Source organism: Bos taurus, chromosome 21 (genome assembly GCF_002263795.3).
Source record: "Bos taurus isolate L1 Dominette 01449 registration number 42190680 breed Hereford chromosome 21, ARS-UCD2.0, whole genome shotgun sequence".
NCBI lineage: Eukaryota > Metazoa > Chordata > Mammalia > Artiodactyla > Bovidae > Bos > Bos taurus.
In genome coordinates this window covers 28,754,342-28,775,310 of record NC_037348.1, presented here as the reverse complement: position 1 = coordinate 28,775,310, position 20,969 = coordinate 28,754,342, and the positions used below count along the sequence as shown (strand labels likewise).

Genomic DNA, 20,969 nt, shown 5'->3' with positions numbered 1-20,969 from the left:
TCATTGCTATCCACCACTTCTATTCTGCCTTACTGATGCATAGAGGGTGATGCTCTTGGCCCCCAGATAGTGGAGAGTGTGGTGAGAGGCAGAGAATCATACCTGAGGAGATGGCCCACTACAGCTCCACTGCCCTCCAATATGAACATGGGAGGGTGAACAGAATTCCTTTCCTGAACAGCCCCCCAAAACATGAGGCCCTGAGAACACAGTTTCACTTGCAAGGAGAGAAGCACTCTATAGCTAACATCCCCAAAACAGAATGTGGGTTTGTTATTGTTTAGTTGCTAAGTTGTGTCTGACTCTTTGTGACCCCATAGACTTGTAGCCCACCAGGCTCCTCTGCCCATGGAATTCTCCAGGCAAGAATACTGGAGTGGGTTGCCATTTCCTCCTCCAGGGCATCTTTCCAAAGCAGGATCAAACCCATGTCTCCTGCTTTGGGAAGAGGGTTCTTTATCCCTGAGCCACCACGGAATCCTGTGGCTTTTTAGTACCATCCTGATAAATACAAATGAGAAAATCATTACCTCCCTTTGTGGTGACATTTCAGAGTCCCTACACAAAGGAGTACTCTGTCAACCATGCAAACTTACAATCAGGCCTCCCACTCAAAGACAAACTTGCTTCTGCTAACGCCTTCAGATGCATAACTGAGCAGAGTTTACAATTCACACACACACGTTACCTGTAAACTGTGGTCGTTGGCGTGGCCACCTTCTCCTTCAGGATGCGGCATTTAAATTTATTGTACTACAAAGAAAAACACACCCAAATAGTATTGCATAAAACGTTTAAGTGGGAAAAGATGTTCCCTTTTCCCAACAAACACTGAATGGGTGTCTGCTATGTTCTAGGTGCTGAGACCCTGGGGACACATGGAGCTCAGCACCTGGTTCTGTGCCGTCCAGGATGGGTGCCCAGAGCCTGTGTGGGCCCTGAGCATTTGACACGTAACTGATCTGAACTGAGGGGCACCGCCAGGCCAAAACACACTGGATTCCAGAAGCACAATGTGAAAAAAAAGAACATAAAATCACTTTTTATGTTGGTTACATGTTGAAGTAATATTTTTTGATTTGTTGGGTTAAATAAAATGTTATAAAGATAAATTTCACCTTTCTTTTACTTTTAAAATGTGACTACCAGAAAATTTCAGATGACATACATGGCTCAGATTTGGGAATGGCATTATTAAACTGGACTGTTCTAGAAGATTTCAGCTTTAACTACACGAAATAAATAAAATTCTGAAGACACAGCTACATTATGAATCTGAACAAAAAATTAAAACAAAGTCTATGGTAAATGATATTATTACATTAAAAAACTTAGCAGACACTTTTCTACTTTCATCATTATTACTGTTGTGCCAGATACTTTGTATTAAATAACTACTTAAAGGAGGTAATTGTTAGGATAAAAAAATAGATTTGTATGATTTAACTGTTGTGTACTTACACGTTGAAATCAAGTCATTTTTCTTCACAAAGTTTTGATGGAGTTTAGTTCTCAACCCAAAGAATGCAAGAAAATAATTGCAAATCACATATCTAATATGAGATTGATATCCAGAATATATCAAGAACTCCTACAGCTCAACACCAAAAAACAAACAACCCAATTCAAAAGTGGGCAGAGGATTGAACAGACATTTCTCCAAAGAAGATCTACAAATGGCAACAGGCATGTGGAAAGATGTTCTCACCAGCCATTAGAGAAATACAAATAAAGACCAGAATAGGGTACCTCCTCACACCCACTGGAACAGTTATTTTATTTTTTTGAAGGGAAAGGGAAGGGAAGGGAGAGAAAGAAAAAGTCAAATTGGCAAGAATACAGAGAAGCTGGAACGCTCACACTGGTAGGAATGTAAAACAGTACAACCACTGTGGCAAACAGCATAGCAATTGCTCAAAAAATTAAACATAAGATTTCCATATAATTCAGCAACTCCACTTCCAGGTATACACTGAAGAACTGAAAGTGGGGACCTGAACAGATACAAGTACACCCACGTAGTAACATTTTTCTTAGTAATCAAGAGATGTCCATTTGCAAAGAGTGAATAAATAAAAGGCAGTCCATCCATACAGTGAAATGAGTATTATTCAGCCTCAAAGAGGAAGGCAATTCTGACACTTGCTGTGACATGGATGAACCTTGAGCAAACAACACTGAGACAGGCCACTCAGAAGGACAATTACTGTGTGATTCCACCTGATGAGGCCCTAGAGCAGTCACTCTCAAGGAGACAGAAGGGGTGGGAAAAGGGGATTCGGCGTAACTGCTGGGAGGTGCAGAGCTCTGGAGATGGGCGCTGACAGTGGCTGCACAACAGCGTGCGAGTACTTAACACCACAGAACTGTCCACTTAGAACGGGATTCAAATGGTAATTTTTATATTTTGGATAGTTTACCACACACAGAAAAAAAGCAGCTGCAACTTTTACCAAATCCAAATCTACTTTTTAATTCAAGCCCACAAAACTAACAATATTGCACACACTCTCAAATTATGTTTTCTTTGATATTTATGATTTTAAAAATAAAACTTAGAAGATATTTAAGTAAATTAGTTTGAACAATAAAAAGAGAAAGTTGAAGTTTTACACAGGTTACTCCAGGCTAGAATCTATTTGAAAAATTAGCAGAAAACCCCAAAGAAAAGGGGAAAAGCCAGAGTTTTATATGGTATTATTAACATTGTTGATATTCAATAGCTGGAGTACTAACAAAACTCAAGATTAATCAGATTTATAAAACACACAAATTAACACTATTCTCCCGGCCCTTCATCTACTTCTATCTGCATTACAAATTTGAACCAAGCGTTAGGAACAATGTGGTGAGCAGGGACTGACCATTTGTTTAAAGCAGTAGTGTGCTATCACTGCTCAAGTCCCCCCCGTAATCACCTTGAATAGGTCTAGAAGGACCTTCGTGCTGACTTCCAGTCTCTCAAATGGCTGCTGCTCTTTGATGATGGCCTGGCACATGCTCTCCAGCACCGGCAGCTCTGCGCTGGACACGGCCCTGCAGGGAAGAAGCGACAGTCGCCAGAAGCGACAGACCGCTGGGACAGAACCTGTGACCTGAGACCCTAATCATCAGCAGATCAATTTTCTCCCCAGAGGAACATGGTGTTCTATGGTCCAGGACTTCAGAGACTCAACATGTTCCCCCTAACTCCCACTTCCTTCCCTCCTCCACTGTCTGTGCTCAGGTTCCTCCAGTCTCGTGAGCCGCACCCCCCCACTGCCAGGCCCAGAGCTGCCCCACAGAGGCCTAGGATGCTCTGGGACAGCTCCTACCATCCTCCATCCCACCCTACTTCCAGGTCACTGAGCTCTTGGCTGAGTGCCCACCTGCTTGTCCCACAGCTCTGTCACCTCCCGCAGCAAACGGTGGTGCATCTGTTTCTGTCTGTCTCCCCCGACTGGATGGCTGAGCCCATGAGGACAGGCTGATCTCCACTGGGGAGCCAACAGCTCAAGCCCGGCACATAGGCATCTACACATTCTGAGATGACTCTGATGGGGAGGGGTGCTCACAGGGGATGAGCTGGCTGGGCTAGGAGCTATAGAGCACTGGGCGCTGAGGCAGCGTGGAGGTAACAGCTAGAGGTAGAATGAACCACAGGCAACCAGGCTACAGATGCCAGGGGTCTACGCTAAGGCAGAAGGAGCGAGAAGCGGGGTCGGGGAGAACTACTGAAGGGACAAAATGGGCAGAACTGGATGGAGTGACAGGGTGGGGGATGAGGGCCAGGGGTAGGGAGGACCCTTGGGTTTCAGTTTGACAGCTGAGAAGGTTTCCATATACAGTCATGACAAGTAAGGAGGGCTGAGGTGGGGCCTGTGGCTTGGGAGTTCATGCACAGACATAGGGAATGTGAAACCTCCAGAGACTGGCCCTTCTGGCACCAGCCACAGGATGTGTGGCTGGGGGGACACGTCGCCCTTGACCATCACAATGAGGTCTACCTGCTCTCCGGGGATTAACCTGACCACTCTGGTCCGAATCAATAGTCTGCCCTAACGAGCCTCAGGTTAGATAAATAGTGCATCATGTCTTTCTTGAGGAAAGAAAGAAAACCACTTGAGAAGTTACCCTCAAATCTACACTCATAAAAAATAGTAATTCTCACAAATGGTTAGCCCATCTGTAATCATGTCCTGTATCAGATAGAATGCACTGACAAGTAGGCTCTCAGGGTTACCTGTCTTCCAGGTACACGTCGTAGTGAAAGCTGCCGTCGCCGGGTGGGCTGCAGCATAGGAGGCCTCCATAGTGGAGCTCCAGGGCTTCCCCGAGTACGTGGGCACTGGAGTGCCAGTATACCTGTGGTGGGACAGAGGCCAGGCCATAGCTGCATCATGGGAAGCCACCAGGCAGATGCAGGAACGAGTGAGCATGTGGGTACAGCACTAGGTGACAGACCCCAGGACACAGGCAGTGTCGTCTCTGCAGACTGCTGAGACCTACCTGTTTCTGAGCCCTCGTTGGAGCCCACTGTGTCCCCACCCCACCCCACCCCACCCCTGCCCCACCGGCCAGCTGTATGCTTCTCCTGCAGCTTTACTCTGAGCAGCGCTGACCCCGGCTCCTAAACCATTTTCTTCTGGGCCTCAACCATGAGTAGAAGAGAGCTGGACCATGAAGCAGCCACCCAGAGCTGGTTCAGGCCCAATGTAGAGGGCCACCTGTGAGTGTGAGCACTGGCTCCCTTCCTCCTCCTCCCCTGGCCAACCTTTCTGAGTCAGAGATGCAGCCACAGTGGCTTTCCTGACATTGCTCACATTAACAAGATTTTATGTCTACACAGCAGTCTTCACATGCTAAACAACACATGGCTGTGGAAGTTTGAAAGAGGACTCAGGAAGGCAGAGGAGTCTCTTGGAAGGAAAAGTTACTTAATCATTTGGGCTCTGCATACTATTAACATGGTACCTTTGTGACAATGTCACTGGGTCTCACCTAGATAATGTACACCAGGGCTAGGGCTGGAGCCTGGAAGGTAACTCTCATTTTCATGAGCAACCACAACTATTCTGGAAGCCCTACAGCATGACACCAAGTGCCAGGGGTGGACTGATCAGGCACTCTAGGAAGATTTCCCGTGATAATATGATAAATGCTTTATCTTTCATGGTGTCACTGAACACCGGGGGAGAGAACGTCAAGGAGGCTGACCCCTCTGTGGAACATTAAGTTTGGTGGTCCCCTGTCCCCACTACCCATATTCCTGACAGACTGAAGGCACTTAGCAGCCCACTGTTAAAGAACATGTCTGCAGGTCAACCAAAAGCCCACCTGTGTGGGAAACTGCTCAGGTCTCAGCAGGATTCTGACCTCAGGAAAAGGTTAAAACCACCTGCCAGGCCAGCCACCACAGCTGCTCCGGACTGGCTCCTACTTGACCTTCTCCAGAGGCTGACACAACCTGAAAGCATCTAGCTGTTTGATTTGCTTACTATCCCTTCCACCTGTCATGAACTCTGCCGCCCACAGGATGGGCACATGCACCCAGCACCTTGGACGCTGGTCAGCTGACCAAGGAAATCAACACAGGTTTACAAGTTCCAGGGTGGCATCTGGTATGAAGCTAGGTGACAGTTGTTACTCCTTAAGTGAGAAAAACTAACACACATATGCAAGCTATATATTTCATTACTTATTTTGTTTATGCTCTTTATGAATCACTTTTAAATACAGTGTCATGAATGTTAGATTTATTAAACACCAAACTTAGAAGATCACAAAACCCACTGTTCTACCCTTTAGTGTGTGACTTTGTACAAGGTGTATCTGACAACATAAACACCCAAAGTGTGGTCGGCTGGTTTTCAGACACTTACGGCCCGGGCCTCCTCATCCTCGAAGGTGAGGAGCTCCACAGTGGCGTCCCCTTCCAGCGGGCGGTCCAGGTCCCACAGCTCCCCATTCACTTTAGCCACCACGGTGGTTTCCGCTAGCTCCTGACTGGGGAAAGGACAGTCATGTGGGGTTAACCCATAACAGACTAAAGCTATTCCTTAAAACAAAACATGAAATTAATTTCCAGGGTTTGTTTCTTTCTTAAGTGGAAAGTACAAATGTAAACTAATAGGATAATTTTTTAAAAAATTTTGTGACATTTAAGTACAAAGGGAATATGATTTGTTCACTGTAAAAATTCAGAAAACAGAATGCACAGAAACAAAATCACATACATCTTACCACCCAGAGATAAGTACTCACAACATTTATACATCAATATAAAAACTTTGAAAGTATTATTCTGCTTATGCTATCTGATAACCTATTTTTTAAACTTTGGCTTCCCTGGTAGCTCAGCTGGTAAAGAATCCACCTGCAATGCGGGAGACTTGGGTTCAATCCGTGGGTTAGAAAGATCCCCTGGAGAAGGGAAAGGTTACCCACTCCAGTATTCTGGCCTGGAGAGTTCCATGGACTGTGACCCATGGGGTTGCAAGAGAGTTGGACATGACTGAGTGACTTGCATTCACTTTTTAAACATAACAGTAAACCATGACATTTTCTCCAACAGCAGACAGACTTGTAAAACATGCTACCTGACAGCTGTAGTAGAACTAAGATTTGCCTAATGCACCCACTATTTCTGGGCATTTCGGTTATAATTTGAGGGTTTTGCTTTTCTTGTTTTATTTTGGCAGTGACAAATAATGCTGCAGTGAATATTCCTGAATATTCATTGAATATTAAATATATCTTAGTTCCTGACTATTTTCTCAGGAAAATTCTATAAGTAAACCTGGGCTTTGAACTTTTAACAGCTTAACTGGACTACATTGCCAAATTTTCCTACCTGGAGAGGGCCCAAGAATACCTTTCTCTGTGATCTCAGGGAGTACAAAATTATGTCTTCTTGGCAATGTAATGTTTTCATTTGTATTTCTGTGAGTGCCCTGAGCCGGGGCACACCCCTGTGGTTAAGAGCACACACTCTGGGGTCAGGCCAACCTCAGGTTGAACCCTAAACAATTTACTCAGTTTTTCTAAGCCTTGCTTTCCTTATCAGTAAAACGGGAATTACAGGACCTTCTTCATATATTTATTCTGAGGATAAAATAAGGTGTGGGCTTCCCAGGAGGCTCAGTGGTAAAGACTGCCTGCAATGCAGGAGATGGCAGGAGATGGGGGTTCGATCCCTGGATCGGAAAGATACCCTGGAGAAAGAAATGGCAACCCACTCCAGTATTGTTGCCTGGAGAATTCCATGGACAGAGGGGCCCCAGCGGACTAGAGTTCACAGGGTCGCAAAGATTCAGACTCAACTGAGCAACTAAACAACAACAAAAACAAGGTGTACTCATAATCAGAACTTAATAGATGTTCAGTATTACTGTCAAAGGAGTAGAATCTTGTTTTCCTCTCTGCTGGCCAGGCCAGGCAGCTCAGGGCCCCTCCAGTCCATCATTTCCATACTCTACAGTCAGCGTCTGGCCGGCCCTGCAGCAGGAGGGGGCTGTGTGGCTAAGGTGGAGGAGATGGGCAGAAACACTGCCACATCTCTGCCTTTAGACTATGCAGGGCACCAATCCACCCCCTCCCGGCCCTCTGTGGATGGAACACAAGTGAGCTACAACCTTTGGACCACACAGACAAGGCAACACTGTACCAGACCACCCAGTAGCCACACGGAAGGACTTCAGGTCCCCAAATGAGGGTATGGAGAAGCACTGCCTCCCAGCCTGGACCCTGCACCCCCCGAATGCTCTGAGAGATGCTGACCACATTTAAGCCATGGAGTTTTCTGTGGCCTCCACTGCAGCAGTTTAGCCTGTGTCTTAACTAACACAGAAACAAGGACCTGGAAGTAATAAGACAAATTATATGGCACTGGCTTAGCAGATGGGCAGCGGTTACAAGGAGAGATACTAAGATGCGCAGAGCTAACAACTCTTGTTACAGCGAAATAAAGTATCTTGTAAGACTTGCAGGCAAAAGATCTGCTCACAACGCCTGTAGCACATGAGCAAACAGGTAATGAAAAGGCAGAATGTTGGGATATGCCAGGGAACTCCTGTGACTTATAGCAAAAAACTACAGAGGATGAGATGGTTGGATGGCATCATCAACTCAATGGACATGAGTTCAAGTAAAACTCTGGAAGATAAATAAGGACAGGGAAGCCTGGTGTGCTGCAGTCCATGGGGACACAAAGAGTGGGATACAACTGACTGACTAAACAACAAGGACAACCAGACCAAGAGGGCTTCCCAGGTGGCGCTAATGGTAAAGAACCTGCCTGCCAATGCGGGAGACTTAAGAGATGTGAGTTTGATCCCTGGGTCAGAAAGATCCCCTGAAGGAGGGTATGGCAACCCACTCCAGTATTCATGCCTGGAGAATCCCATGGACAGAGGAGCCTCGTGGGCCACAGTCCATGGCGTCACAGAGAGTCAGACATGACTGAAGCAAATGAGCATGCACACACCAGACCATGGGATGCTCAGGTGAGACCTGTTCTGCTTGCAGCAGAGGTGGCAAGGCAGTGACAGCCCTTCTCAGAGTCCACGCAGGGACAGACAAGATGGGCCTGTCCAACTGCACAGGTCAGAGTAAGGGAGCCACTCTCCCCCGGCCTATGGTATGTCTAATCTTGGTCCATTAAATGGAGGAAGAGACAAATGAGTCAAGTACAAAGCCAAGGAATAAAAGGGTGAAAAGTCCCGGTCTAGGAGAACTCTTTAGGAAGATTACGCTCATGTGAGACTGATTAGAAGGTTCTGGTGAAAGGCCTACTTCAGTTAACTGCTTGAGGGAACTGTTTTGCAGAACAAACCATAAGCCCCACTCACAGACACCCGTGACTGACCCTCAGAGGAGCCCGGAGACCCCCACCCCCAGCTTCACCATGTACACCAGGGGAGCGGCACCAAACATGCAGCCTCCATACCCAGTGGCTGTCCGCACTTGAGACGTGGCAGGTGAGGGCAAAGGATGACGATGGACCTTCCAAACTGCAAAACCAGGCCCAACAGAGGACAATGGGCAACCAAGCTACTCCCAGAGAACAAAGGGTAGCCAGACAGGCCAACCCAAGCCAACAGGACCCGAGGGCTCCTGAACACTGCCTCGGTGCCAGCTGCACTGCTCCTGTGTGTCCCAAATGACCGTGACTGCATTGATTCCTCACTGTAACCCATTGTCTGTTAGTTTGCTTGCCGCTGGCTGATGGGTGGAGGGGGGAAGGCGGTTGTGTCTAAACTCAGTCCCGGGCTTTCTGCTGCCGCTGGGGGTGCCTGGAGTTGACTCACAGGGGAGAGAGGAGGGACGGTGGGGCATGAGACAGGGGGCTACTCACAGGGGTGTGGACATCAAGGGACACAGCTGGGAGACACTGTCCCTGATGCCAAGAGCCTTCTCTCCCGTGACAAGAGTACCTGGACTGGAAATGCGTTAGGTCAGTAGGAGCTGTGTCTCCATTCTCCCACAGCTCAGCAGGGCCTGTGACTTCATATGAGCTCACAGCCCCTAGGGGATTAAAGTGTGCCACTCTGGGGTCTTGGACTCAAAGCACCCTCATTCTTCAGCTGCTCCTCCCCTAGCCTGTGAGCTGGTCCATGGGTGACACCCAGCCTATACCCCAGACGCAGACAAACCCCACCTAAGGGACGGGTGAGTGACAAGATGGTGAAGGGCAGACCAGGGTCCATAGATAACGGCCTGGACCAGAGATACCCGCCAGGAGGCCTCCGCCACACTGTAAGGGGAGAATGTGGCATCTGTCTTATCTAAGCTGCGGTCTCTGAGGGGCTTCTTCCGGCAGCAGTTTAGTCAGGAGCCCCAAGGGCACTGGCAGCACAGGTGACTGACTGATTCCCGAGGGGCCCGGAGCACTGCTCTTCTATCAAGCTCCCAGGTGACGCCAGTGCTGCTGGTGTGGGGACCACAAGCCAAGAGCTACTCATCACTGAGCTATCAAGTGTCCTTTGCCCATTTTTTTCTGTGGGGGTGTTTTCTGAGGATAATTGGCTATGTATAGGATGACTGGGTCAGGACTGGGGTTCAAACATTTAAAAAAGACACAGCACCTCTGCGTTCCCCCCTCTAGCAGGGCCACTCCCCTCAAACTCTATCAATATTAACTGTTAGTAATAAACCTTTGATAGACCAATAGATATAATACACAATTAATTTGCATTCCTAAGACTATTTTTTTCTTCTGAAGTTTTCATCTTTTTCCTATTAATGTGAAAAACTATGTAAGGAGCAATCATTTGTTTTATATGGCGCATTTTTCTCACATCTGTCATTTCCCTTTCTGTGGTGTCATTCTTATGCACAGCTATTTCTCCAAAGTGATTTCAAATCTTCCCATCCTTGCCTGAATGATCTGGACCTTAAGCACTGCACTTCGGAAGGCCTACTACGCTCCTTCAGAGCAGGAAGAATCATCTATGCAATCCACTCTCAGGAAACCAAGGCAACAGGCAGAATAACTTAATAAAACTATTATTTTTAACTTTATTTTTGTATCCAGCCACCTCACCGCACCCTTACCAAGAGTTTTTCAGTTACTTCTCTAAGTCACATTTTTAGAGTTTCCTCCTTGTTTAATTGTCCTAACTGCCTGAGTTGAATTCTCAGTCATTTCACTTTTTTCTTATTCGATAATAAAAGCCTTCAAGCAAGACAAATCTGTTTCTGATCACCACTTCAGATTTATTCCACAGATGCTGAAATGTATTCTCCTGTAATAAGTATTTTCTGAGACTTCCTTGGTGGTCCAGTGGTTAAGACTCTGAGCTCCCAGTGCAGAGGGTTTGATCCCTGGTTGGGAAGCTAGATCCCACATGCTGCAACTGAGAGTTTGTTTGCCACCAAGACACGTCACAGTCAAATAAATAAATAGTTTTTTAAAAAGAAGTATTTTCTAAGCATATTCCTTTCTATTCCTAAGAATACTTGTTTTTATTTCCCTTCACCTGAGTATCTTTAAGTTTTTAATTTCCTAGTTTTGTTTTGTCTTGTTGCCATTTAATGTTTACTGAGTTCACAATGGATTTCATTTTGTTCACAGAATGCTAACTGTATGTTTCTGCATCTTATTCTGAGGAGCTGAAAGCACAACCACATGTCCCAAGAAAGAAGGCACCGTGTGGGCCACAGAACAGAGACGAGGGAGTAGCCATGAAGCCCACCTTAAATGTTACCATTCAGACCATGTCATCTTAACTTTGGCCTATTTGATCAAGAACTGAGACAGGTATATTAAAGCCTGCTACTCTTGAGTTCTTATAATTTTGCATTTCTGGTGTGATGCTACATTATATAATCCATAAAGGGGTGTAAAAAGTTGGGGATTACACTGTTCTTCTATTTTAAAAATAAGCCCCGGTCTGCCACTCAGTGACTGTATCCCTGAGTTCTGCCACCTGAAGGTAATATCATGATCTCTGCTTTCTTCTTATCAGGTATGTCTGATGGGGCTAGGCCCATCCTTTAGCTCTGGACAATTTTACTTTGTAGACAACTCCTGCAACCCCTCTGTCATCAAACTCTAGGGTGGTTTTAACCTGGTGCCTGTGGAAATGAATGTCACTGACAGTGCAACGAAGAACACGGCCTAGGATGAAATGACCTTGTTTCCCGAGCTTGGACCGTCTCTTCAGTGCAGAGCAGCTCAGACTTCAATTCACTAACATGCATATGACTCTCCACGAAGAAACAGAAGTTTACTTTTGCCTCAAAGCCCATTTTCCCCATGCATCTATCCATCTCTCCTGGAAAGCACAGGAACAGATGGGAGGGCCCTCGAGGGTATATGATGTAATAGGATAAAAAAACACAATCTTAACCACAGCTTTCAAAGGAATTTGAGGATCTGAATTGTTGAAAAGTTTGCTTTTTAAATAATAAGTTTATTTACATGGCAGTTCTAAGCTACAGCTTCCACAGAATTTTATTTAATGCCAGGAATTAACATTAGTCAGAACAATGTAACTTCACTGAAGTGTCTAAAGTCTAGGAAGATCAAAGCACCTATTCTAGGGCTGATCATAGGTCTAACACATACATCTTCAATTTATAATTAGTAAGCCTTATTTGTACATTTCTAGAGAGGTTTTAATTTTCAGAGTATCTTCCATATACATTATTTCATTTAATATTTACAACCTTATAAGGTAAATGATGAAAGTATTATCATTTCCACTTAAGGTATAAGAAAACAGGCTTGGACAGCTGGAGGGATCTGCCCACACTGGTCCAAAGACTCACCCATGGTTATCTACTGGCAGAAGAATGGCTTGGAGTCAAGTCTGACAAAAGACCTGTAAAATCTCACGGAAGTATCTTGATGATAAACCAAGTCAATATCATGTCGCCTGTCAAGGATTATAGGCACTTTTCTCTACTACCTATTTTTATTAGAACTCTAAAAGTTGAACACTTTAAAGAGGTAGAGACTGTATTCTGATATTAAATAACTTATTAAATGGCCTCTTTAGAAGCCAAGAGGGAATAAATAAACTGATTACATTTAATTTATTCAATTAAGAAAAAAATACTTCAGCAGCCCCAAGAACACACTCCCACCAAACTCTGGCACAGCACTTAACATTATCTGCTCCACACTACAGTTTACCTAATCTCTGCAGCCACCTGGTAAGGCGTTGTTTTCCAAGCTTCCCCTTTCACTGTTCTCCCATCAGCCACTCTTACTGTGATCACATTGCTTGAATCTCCCTTCTTTTCATAAATGGCAAGTAAGAGCTGATGATCTTTCTTCAGTATTTCAAAAAACTTCAATCTTTCCTTCATAAAATTTGGTGGATTCTTCACCTGAAAGCCATCAGAATACACAATATTGTAAGGTTAACACACACAGCCCACTTTTTTTCTAACTGCTCAGCTTTAAATAAGCCCCACCCTCCTCAGTAGGCCCACGGCATCCCCCTGCACCAGCCCCTGCTGCTGCTGCTGCTGCTAAGTCGCTTCAGTCGTGTCCGACTCTGTGCGACCCCAGAGACGGCAGTGCAGCAGGCTTCCCCGTCCCTGGGATTCTCCAGGCAAGAACACTGGAGTTGGTTGCCATTTCCTTCTCCAATGCATGAAAGTGAAAAGTGAAAGCGAAGTCACTCAGTCGCGTCCGATTCCCAGCGACCCCATGGACTGCAGCCCACCAGGCTCCTCCGTCCATGGGACTCTCCAGGCAAGAGTACTGGAGTGGGGTGCCATTGCCTTCTCCTAGGCTCTGCTTTAACTCCCACCCTCTAGAGACTCCCCTCTACAGGGCTGACCCCCTCCCAACTAAGTTCCTGTGTGCTCCTGTCTGACTGTGACTCCATGGCCTGCAGTCCACCAGGCTCCTCTACCCCTGGGATTCTCTGGGCAAGAATACTGGATTTCCTTTTCCAGGGGATCTTCCCAATCCAAGGATTGAAGCTGAGGCTCCTGCATTGGCAGGCAGGTTCTTTACCACTGAGCCACCAGGGAAGCCCAGGTCTCACCAAGCCATGCAAAGCCCTCCTCTTCCAACTGCTATACCCACTGGCATCGCCCTTCTCTGCACACTTAGCAAGTGTGTGCACAGAGCCACACAACTCAGCCCTTAACTGATACACTATCTGACTTTGTTCTCTAGTTGTTTCTCCTATTTGTCTTAACTCCTCAACCCCAGGGATCTCTGTGAGGCCAAGTACTCCTCCTCTGCTGCTACCAAATGTTGATGTGCTTTATCAGTTCTCTCCAGTTGCTGTAATGACTTATATTAAAAAAGCAACAAAGCCAGTTTCCTTAACACAAAAGAAAAGCTCTGCTGTCTCAACTTAGACTAAGCAGTGCTTTATGGCTGTGTGGCTGTCTCATCTCTAAGATAAGATAGCTTTTTTTTTTTTCTTTAATCTTTATTTTTGGCTGTGCTGTGTCTTTTTTGCTGCACAGGCTTTTCTCTAGTTCTGGTGAGTGGGGGCTACTCTCTAATAGAGGTGCATGGGATTCTCATTACAGTGGCTTCTCTTGTTGTGGAGCATGGGCTGTAGGTGTGCAGGCTCAATAGTTGTGGCTCCCAGGCTCTAGAGCTACAGTTCATGGAGTCACAAAGAGCTGGACACGACTGAGCACAAACACACACACACACACACACACACACCCCTGGGCAATTAACTATTAAGCATATTTAAATTACAGGTTATTTCCATATATAACATTATTTTAATATTTATATTATTTATTATTTATATGTATTATTATTATATACACAATAAAATTACCTATTATTTCCACAGCAATGACTTACCTCATTGTCAGGGTCGATCTCCTTTTTAACGTCCTCTTCTAGGCTTTGACTAGGAGGAGGCTGACAAACGGAAATAATAAACAACTCATACCAATGACCACAAAGAGCAACAGGTTTGAAGCCTAAGGAACAGGGACAGGGGAAGGCAGCATGCATCCCATATGAGAGGCTCTCCTGACCACCACCTTCAACCCTCAACAGTTAAGTGGTTTTCTGGGGTTCGGTCCTTCCTGTCTGTGCACTTTCATACATTCTTGCTAAGTGTACTTAATGTATTTTGCTCTTTAATGATTCTCCCCACCCCAAATCTTAAACAATGTCCCTGGAGGTCGGTTGCAGAGCTGTCACCAGCGACTTTAAATGCACTATTTCAGGAAGGTGTTACCTAGGAACACCACAGTCCCCTGGCAAAAAAGTGAAGAGCATCCACAGTCTGAGCCACAGCAAGAACTTAAAATACCCTACACCACTGGAAGGTAAGTGAATCAAAACAATAAAATGCATGCGTGCTTAGTCGCTCAGTCATGTCTGACTCTTTGCGACCCCAAGGACTGCAGCACGGCAAGCTTCCCTGTCCTTCACCATCTCCAGGAGCTCACTCAATCTTATGTCCATTGAGTCGATGATGTCATCCAATCATCTCACCCTCTGTCGCCCCCTTCTCCTCGTGCCCTCAATCTTTCAGAACACTATTAAGTGACAAGGTTAAATACGCAAATCTCAAAACAGACCTCCCCCCATCCCCGCCCCGGAAACAAGGCAAGGACCAAACACCCCAAGCCACCTGTCGTCAACAGGTCAGACAAGCCATTCATCAGAACGAAGGGAAGGGTTTCTATAGGGAGCTGCTGGTCTTCCGCTCAAGCAAAGAACACTGAGTTTTAAACACCGCAGCTTTTTTTTTTTTTTTTTCAAAGAAAGGAGAACCCTATTTCTGCCACCGAAGAAAATGAGTAGCGGACAATTTAGAAAAGCTGAGGCTTCACTGCCTTAGGTCAGCCTGGAAGTCGCTGCAAACGCAGCGGCCCTGGGGTGTCTGGCCTGCGGTGGGCTCTGGGCCCGAGCGGGGTCGTGGGGGGAACGGGGAGGAGGTCCGGTCTCAGCACCTTCCTGCCGCCCCTCGGTCCTCAGCGCATCCACACCTGCCGTCCCCCCAACCCCCGGCCAGCGGCGCACCGCCCCGCCCGACAGACAGCCGCCTCCTCCGTACCTGCGCGCCTGCGGCCGCGCGCCCCGCCTCTGCCCGCGCCGCGCTCTCCAGCCGAGCTTGGTGGCTCAGCTCCTCCGCAAGGCACAGCCGCAGACGGTACAGGCAGTGGCGCAGCTCGCGGTTCTCTGCCCGCAGCTGCGCTACCTCGCGCGTGAGGCACGGCCCCTCGGCCTGGCAGCGGTCCGGCGCGTTCAGCTGCTCGTCCCTCAGACGGTGGACCTCCGCCCACAGCCAGCGGATGTCCTCCTCCTGCCGCGCCAGGCGCGACGCCACCGCCTCAGCCGCAAGGGCCTCGGCCGCCATGGCGGCAACCTTGCCTCCCACACGCACCGACGCCACGCGTGGACAGCCGGCAGAGAAGGGGCGCACTGCGGGGGCGGGGCACGGCTGGCGGTATATAAATAGGGGGGCGGGGCGCCAGGGCAGGGTGGGGCTGGTTGTACACTGCAGAGGCGGGGCGATAGAAGCTGACGGGGAGGCAGATACTGGGCGGGGCTATAGGAACTGTAGGGGCGGGGCGATGTGGAAGGGTGGGGCCGGCCGTGCAGCGCAGGGGCGGGGCGATAGTAGCTGAGGGGAGCGGAGATATGAGGCGGGGCTCTAGGAATTGTAAGGGCGGGGCCATGTGGAAAGGTGGGGCCGGCTGTGCACAGCCGGGGTGGGAGGGTAGGCGCTGGAGAGGCGGTGCCATAGGACCTATAGGGGGCGGGGCGAAGAGAAGAGGCGGAGAGAAAGGTACTGTAAGGAAGGCGGGGCAATGGGAGGGGTGGGGCCGGTTGTACACTGCAGGGCGGGGCTATGGAACGAGGGGCGGGGCGGTGGAGAGGGGCCGGGGGCCAGGAGCCAGGGAGGGGCGGGGCAGGTGGACCCAGGTTGGGCACTCTTTGGGGCTGGAGAGCACTAGGTACAGGCAGACTGGCCTGTACACCGGTGTTGACCCTGAACAGGTACAAAGTACCTGCAGAGCTACCAGTATGTTCAGTTCAGTTCAGTCACTTAGTCGTGTCCGACTCTGCAACCCCATGGACTGCAGCACACTAGTATGTTGCCAAAATGCAAATTGTCCAAAACCTTGGGAACATCTCCCTTCCCAGAATGGTTCTTGGCTTTCCCCTCTCAAATGCTGGCAGTCACCATTCTTTTAACTTGCCCCCACTAAAAAGTGGCCATTGAGAACTGACCTTCTTTGGCCTCATGCCAAGGCTGGCCAAGTGCAGAGGCCAAGGCACCAGGGCACTCAGATCACTACAAAGATTTACATCTGATGGCACAAAATTGCTAGCGCCTTGAGGATAGGGCTAATGCCACATAGGTCTTTGTGTCCCTCATAACCATGAGTACACACCCTCCCATAGAAGCAACACAAATTGATTTTTATTAACATTCTTAAGGCTTGGGACGTGGCAAACCTTGTTCTAAGGTCTTCACACAAGCATAAACTCCTTTAATAGATACTCATATTGAGAGACACAGCTGTTTATAGGTGGAGAAACTGAAGCAAAGAGAGGTTACATGATTAAGAGTGGAGGGAGGAATGAGCAGGTGGAGCACAGAGGATGTTAGGGCGATGAAGCTCCATCTGATCCTGTAATGACGGACACATGTTACTATGCATTTTCCAAACCCACAGGATCTGAAACACCAAGAGTGAACTATGCGCGCTCTGGGTGATAATTACATGTCAATGTAGAGTCATCCTTGTAACCAAAGTACCCCTCTGGTGGGGGATGTTGATAATGGGCGAGGGGGAGGCTGTGGGGGGGCAGCAGGTACATGGGGATGCTCTCTACTTTCTGTTCAACTTTGCTGTGAACCTAGAACTGCTCTAAAAAATAAGATCTGTTAAGACAGGGGTCCCCATGCCCTGTTAGGAACCAGGCTGCACAGTAGGTAAGCGTTAGGGTTAAGGTCAGGGTATGTTTGAAACGGGGCTTCCCTGATGACTCAGCAGTAAAGAATCCGCCCACAATGCGGGAGCCACAGGAAAAATAGGATCAATCCCTGGATCAGGGAAGATCCCCTTGTGGAGGGCATGGCAACACACTCTAGTATTCTTGCCTGTAGAATCTCATGGACAGAGGAGCCTGGCAGGCTACAGTCCATGGGGTCACAAAGAGTCGGATATGACTGAAGCGACTTAGCAGGCAACACGCATGTTTGAGACAGCTTCAAATCTTCATACATTCTGGATTAAAGTCAAGGCAGAATATCCTGAGATTACCACAAAAGTACTGAAAAGCCCACTTCCATTTCCAATATCCCATCTTTGTGAAGCACAGTTTTCTGCAGTGACAGCAACCAACATGAGATTCCAGAGTAGACTGGACATAAGCAACACAGTCGGGGTGTCACTGTCTCCCATCACCCCTAGATGGGACCCTCCAGTTGCAGGAAAGAAGCTCAGGGCTCTCATTGATTCCACACTATGGTGAGTGGTACAATTATTTCATTCTATATCACAATGTAATAATAATAGAAACAAAGTGCACAATAAATGTGATGCACCTGAATCATCCAAAAACCAGCCCCACTCTCTGTTCAGTGGAAAAATTGTCTTCCATGAAACCGGTGAAAGTTGTTTAGTCATATCCAACTCTTTGCATGGGCTGTAGCCCCCCAGGCTCCTCTGTCCATGGGATTCTCCAGGCAAGAATACTGGAATGAGTTGCCTTTCCTTTCTCCAGGGAATCTTCCCGACCCAGGGATTGAACCGGGGTCACCTGCATTGCATGCAGATTCTTTACCATCTGAGCCACCAGGGTAGCCCTATGAAACCTGTTCCTGGTGTCAAAAAGATTGGGGACCGCTGTGTGAAGGAAAAGAAATCACCTGAGAGACTACCAAATACCACAAGATGGCACTGGTTCCCTTAGAAGTTTCAGCGTGGGGCACGTGACCTTCACTGCTGGTAGAAAGTAGTCAGATTCTATGTCATCTGGTCTGGTTCTAACGACACTCAAAATGCTTTACAGTCGTCACAATTCAGCCCCAGCTTTGTACTTTCAATAAATGTTTTAAAATATGGAGTTTACTGTTACTCAGGCAGGGTGAGGCCAACAGATCAGGAGACCCCTGCCATTGAAAAGATGGTCTGTCACCTACAGTTCCCAAGAGGAGAGCGTGCTCTGTTCCAGGCAGGGCCACGTGGGGAATCATGGGGTCCCTCAGGAGACTGGAGGAGCAGGAAGCAGATGTGGATAAGAGCCTTTATGTGGTTTCTGCAGGGAGGAATGGGTGAGGTGGGGTAAGCAGTGTTACGATGGGCTAGTTTGAATACATTCAGAAGCCTGCGGGGCCGATGGTCTGTCCCTAGTTTTCTGGCCCTGCAGTGATTGGGGCAGGTGGAGTGTAGCCCCAGGTGTCAGGATCCCAGGTGTGTGGGGGTGTAGCTTCTAGATTGGTAACTTGCCTATAAAAGGCATGCTTGCAGGCAAGTCCTCTTCTGTCTCTAGGACCTGGCCAGCCCTCAGGGGGAAGGAGGCCATCTCTTCAGAGTCAGCAAGGCCCCAAGATAGCAAAACATCAGGAAAACATGATTAACATAAACGAATATGATGACACAGAATTATGTTCTCAAGGTCACACATGAGGTCAGAAGCAAAGCCAGGAAATCTTTTCTGTGACACTACCACCAGACAACCGCAAGGGTGTTTGGATTTATGAAAAGTAACTCTTCCACACAGATATTGTAGAAAAATATCTATTTGCTTCTGTAAACAGAACTGGCAGGGATATTAGAGAATAGCAGACCTTTTTATCAATTTCCTAACCGGAAAAAGAAGTTTTAGAAAATCAGGCTTCTTTAAATCTTTTCTTTTCAACTGGAAATTATCTGCTTTGTTAAAAAAAATGTATTGGAGTATAGTTGATTTACAATGTTGTATTAGTTTCAGGTGTGCAGCAAAGCGATTCAGTTATGCATATACATGCATCCACTTTTTCAGACTCTTTTCCTGTACAGGTTATTACAGAGTATTGTCATTACAGAGTATTGAGTAGAGTTCCCTGTGCTATAAGTAGGTTCTTCTTGGGTGAATGATCTTAGAGTGACTTTTAGAGAAAAGATGGGTGATGTGAACAGGAGAAGGGCCCTGAGGCCATACTTCCATATCACGGGCAAAGGAAGCGGGACAGGCCAGAGAAGAACAGGTCCCCTTCAAACACAACCAGGGAGCATCCTGAGGTCACTAGGGCCTGGGGGCCCCAGCAGGTGGAGTAATCATATTATACGATCCTCAATGAGGCATGGCTTGTGGCCGTGCACTCTCCCAACCCGGCAATAATCCCTTCTAATCTGATCCATTAATTGAACACCAGGGCTGGATCAGAGGGGAGGGATAATCTATGAGACCGGATCATTTAACCAAGTCATCACACAGAAGTGTCCCAATTTCTTTTTTTTTTTCTTTTGAACTTTTTATTTTGTATTGGATTATACTAGATTAACAATGTGATAGTTTCAGGTAAATGGAGAAGGGAATCAGCTATACATACAATGTATTCAGTTCAGTTCAGTTCAGTCGCTCAGTTGTGTCTGACTCTTTGTGACTCCATGAACTGCAGCATGCCAGACCTCCCTGTCCATCACCAACTCCCGGAGTCCACACAAACCCATGTCCATTGAGTCGGTGATGCCATCTAATCATCTCATCCTCTGTTGTCCCCTTCTCCTCCTGCCCTCAATCCCTCCCAGCATCAGGGTCCTTTCCAATGAGTCAGCTCTTCACATCAGGTGGCCAAAGTATTGGAGTTTCAGCTTCAACATCAGTCCTTCCAATGAACACCCAGGACTGATCTCCTTCAGAATGGACTGGTTGGATCTCCTTGCAGTCCAAGGGACTCTCAAGAGTCTTCTCCAACACCACAGTTCAAAAGCATCAATTCTTTGGTGCTCAGCTTTCTTTATAGTCCAACTCTCACATCCATACATGACCACTGGAAAAACCATAGCCTTGACTAGACAGACCTTTGTTGGCAAAGTAATGTCTCTGCTTTTTAATATGCTGTCTAGGTTGGTCATAACTTTTCTTCCAAGGAGTAAGCGTCTTTTAGTTTCATGGCTGCAATCAACATCTGCAGTGACTTTGGAGCCCAGAAAAATAAAGTCAACCACTGTTTCCACTGTTTCCCCATCTATTTGCCATCAAGTGATGGAACCAGATGCCATGATCTTAGTTTTCTGAATGTTGAACTTTAAGCCAACTTTTTCACTCTCCTCTTTCACTTTTATCAAGAGGCTCTTTAGTTCTTCTTCACTTCACTTCTTCACTTCACAAGGGCACAGAGAAGGCCAGAGAGATCAGTAGCCAGAGATCAGTAGCCAGGTCCTGACACAGCTTCCAGTGTCACAAGGAGACCCTTCAGTGCAGACCGTGAGCCTGTTACATTTGTGATGTTCAAAATAATCATTTGGACTTGGGTTTTTAAAGTATCTTTGATGTTAATTTCTCATTTAAATGCTTTCTTCTCACAATCACCTGTGTTTTT

General features: G+C 47.1%; 1 protein-coding gene across 3 annotated transcripts in view; it reads right to left on the bottom strand.

The window, feature by feature from the left end:
- TARS3 (threonyl-tRNA synthetase 3) overlaps positions 1-15,873 on the bottom strand; it is a 44,138-nt gene extending 28,265 nt beyond the window's left edge. The window contains exons 1-7 of one of the 3 annotated variants that reach the window (XM_005221962.5): positions 15,483-15,873; positions 14,273-14,332; positions 12,620-12,816; positions 5,862-5,985; positions 4,223-4,344; positions 2,919-3,036; positions 689-753 (exon numbers count right to left, since the gene is read on the bottom strand). In XM_005221962.5, the coding sequence (XP_005222019.1) occupies positions 689-753; positions 2,919-3,036; positions 4,223-4,344; positions 5,862-5,985; positions 12,620-12,816; positions 14,273-14,332; positions 15,483-15,785 (989 nt within the window). In that variant the 5' untranslated portion in view covers positions 15,786-15,873. The remainder of the gene's footprint in view (positions 1-688; positions 754-2,918; positions 3,037-4,222; positions 4,345-5,861; positions 5,986-12,619; positions 12,817-14,272; positions 14,333-15,482) is intronic. The other 2 variants (XM_005221960.5, NM_001102089.2) reach the window with 2 other exon arrangements.
- Positions 15,874-20,969: the final 5,096 nt, after the last annotated feature.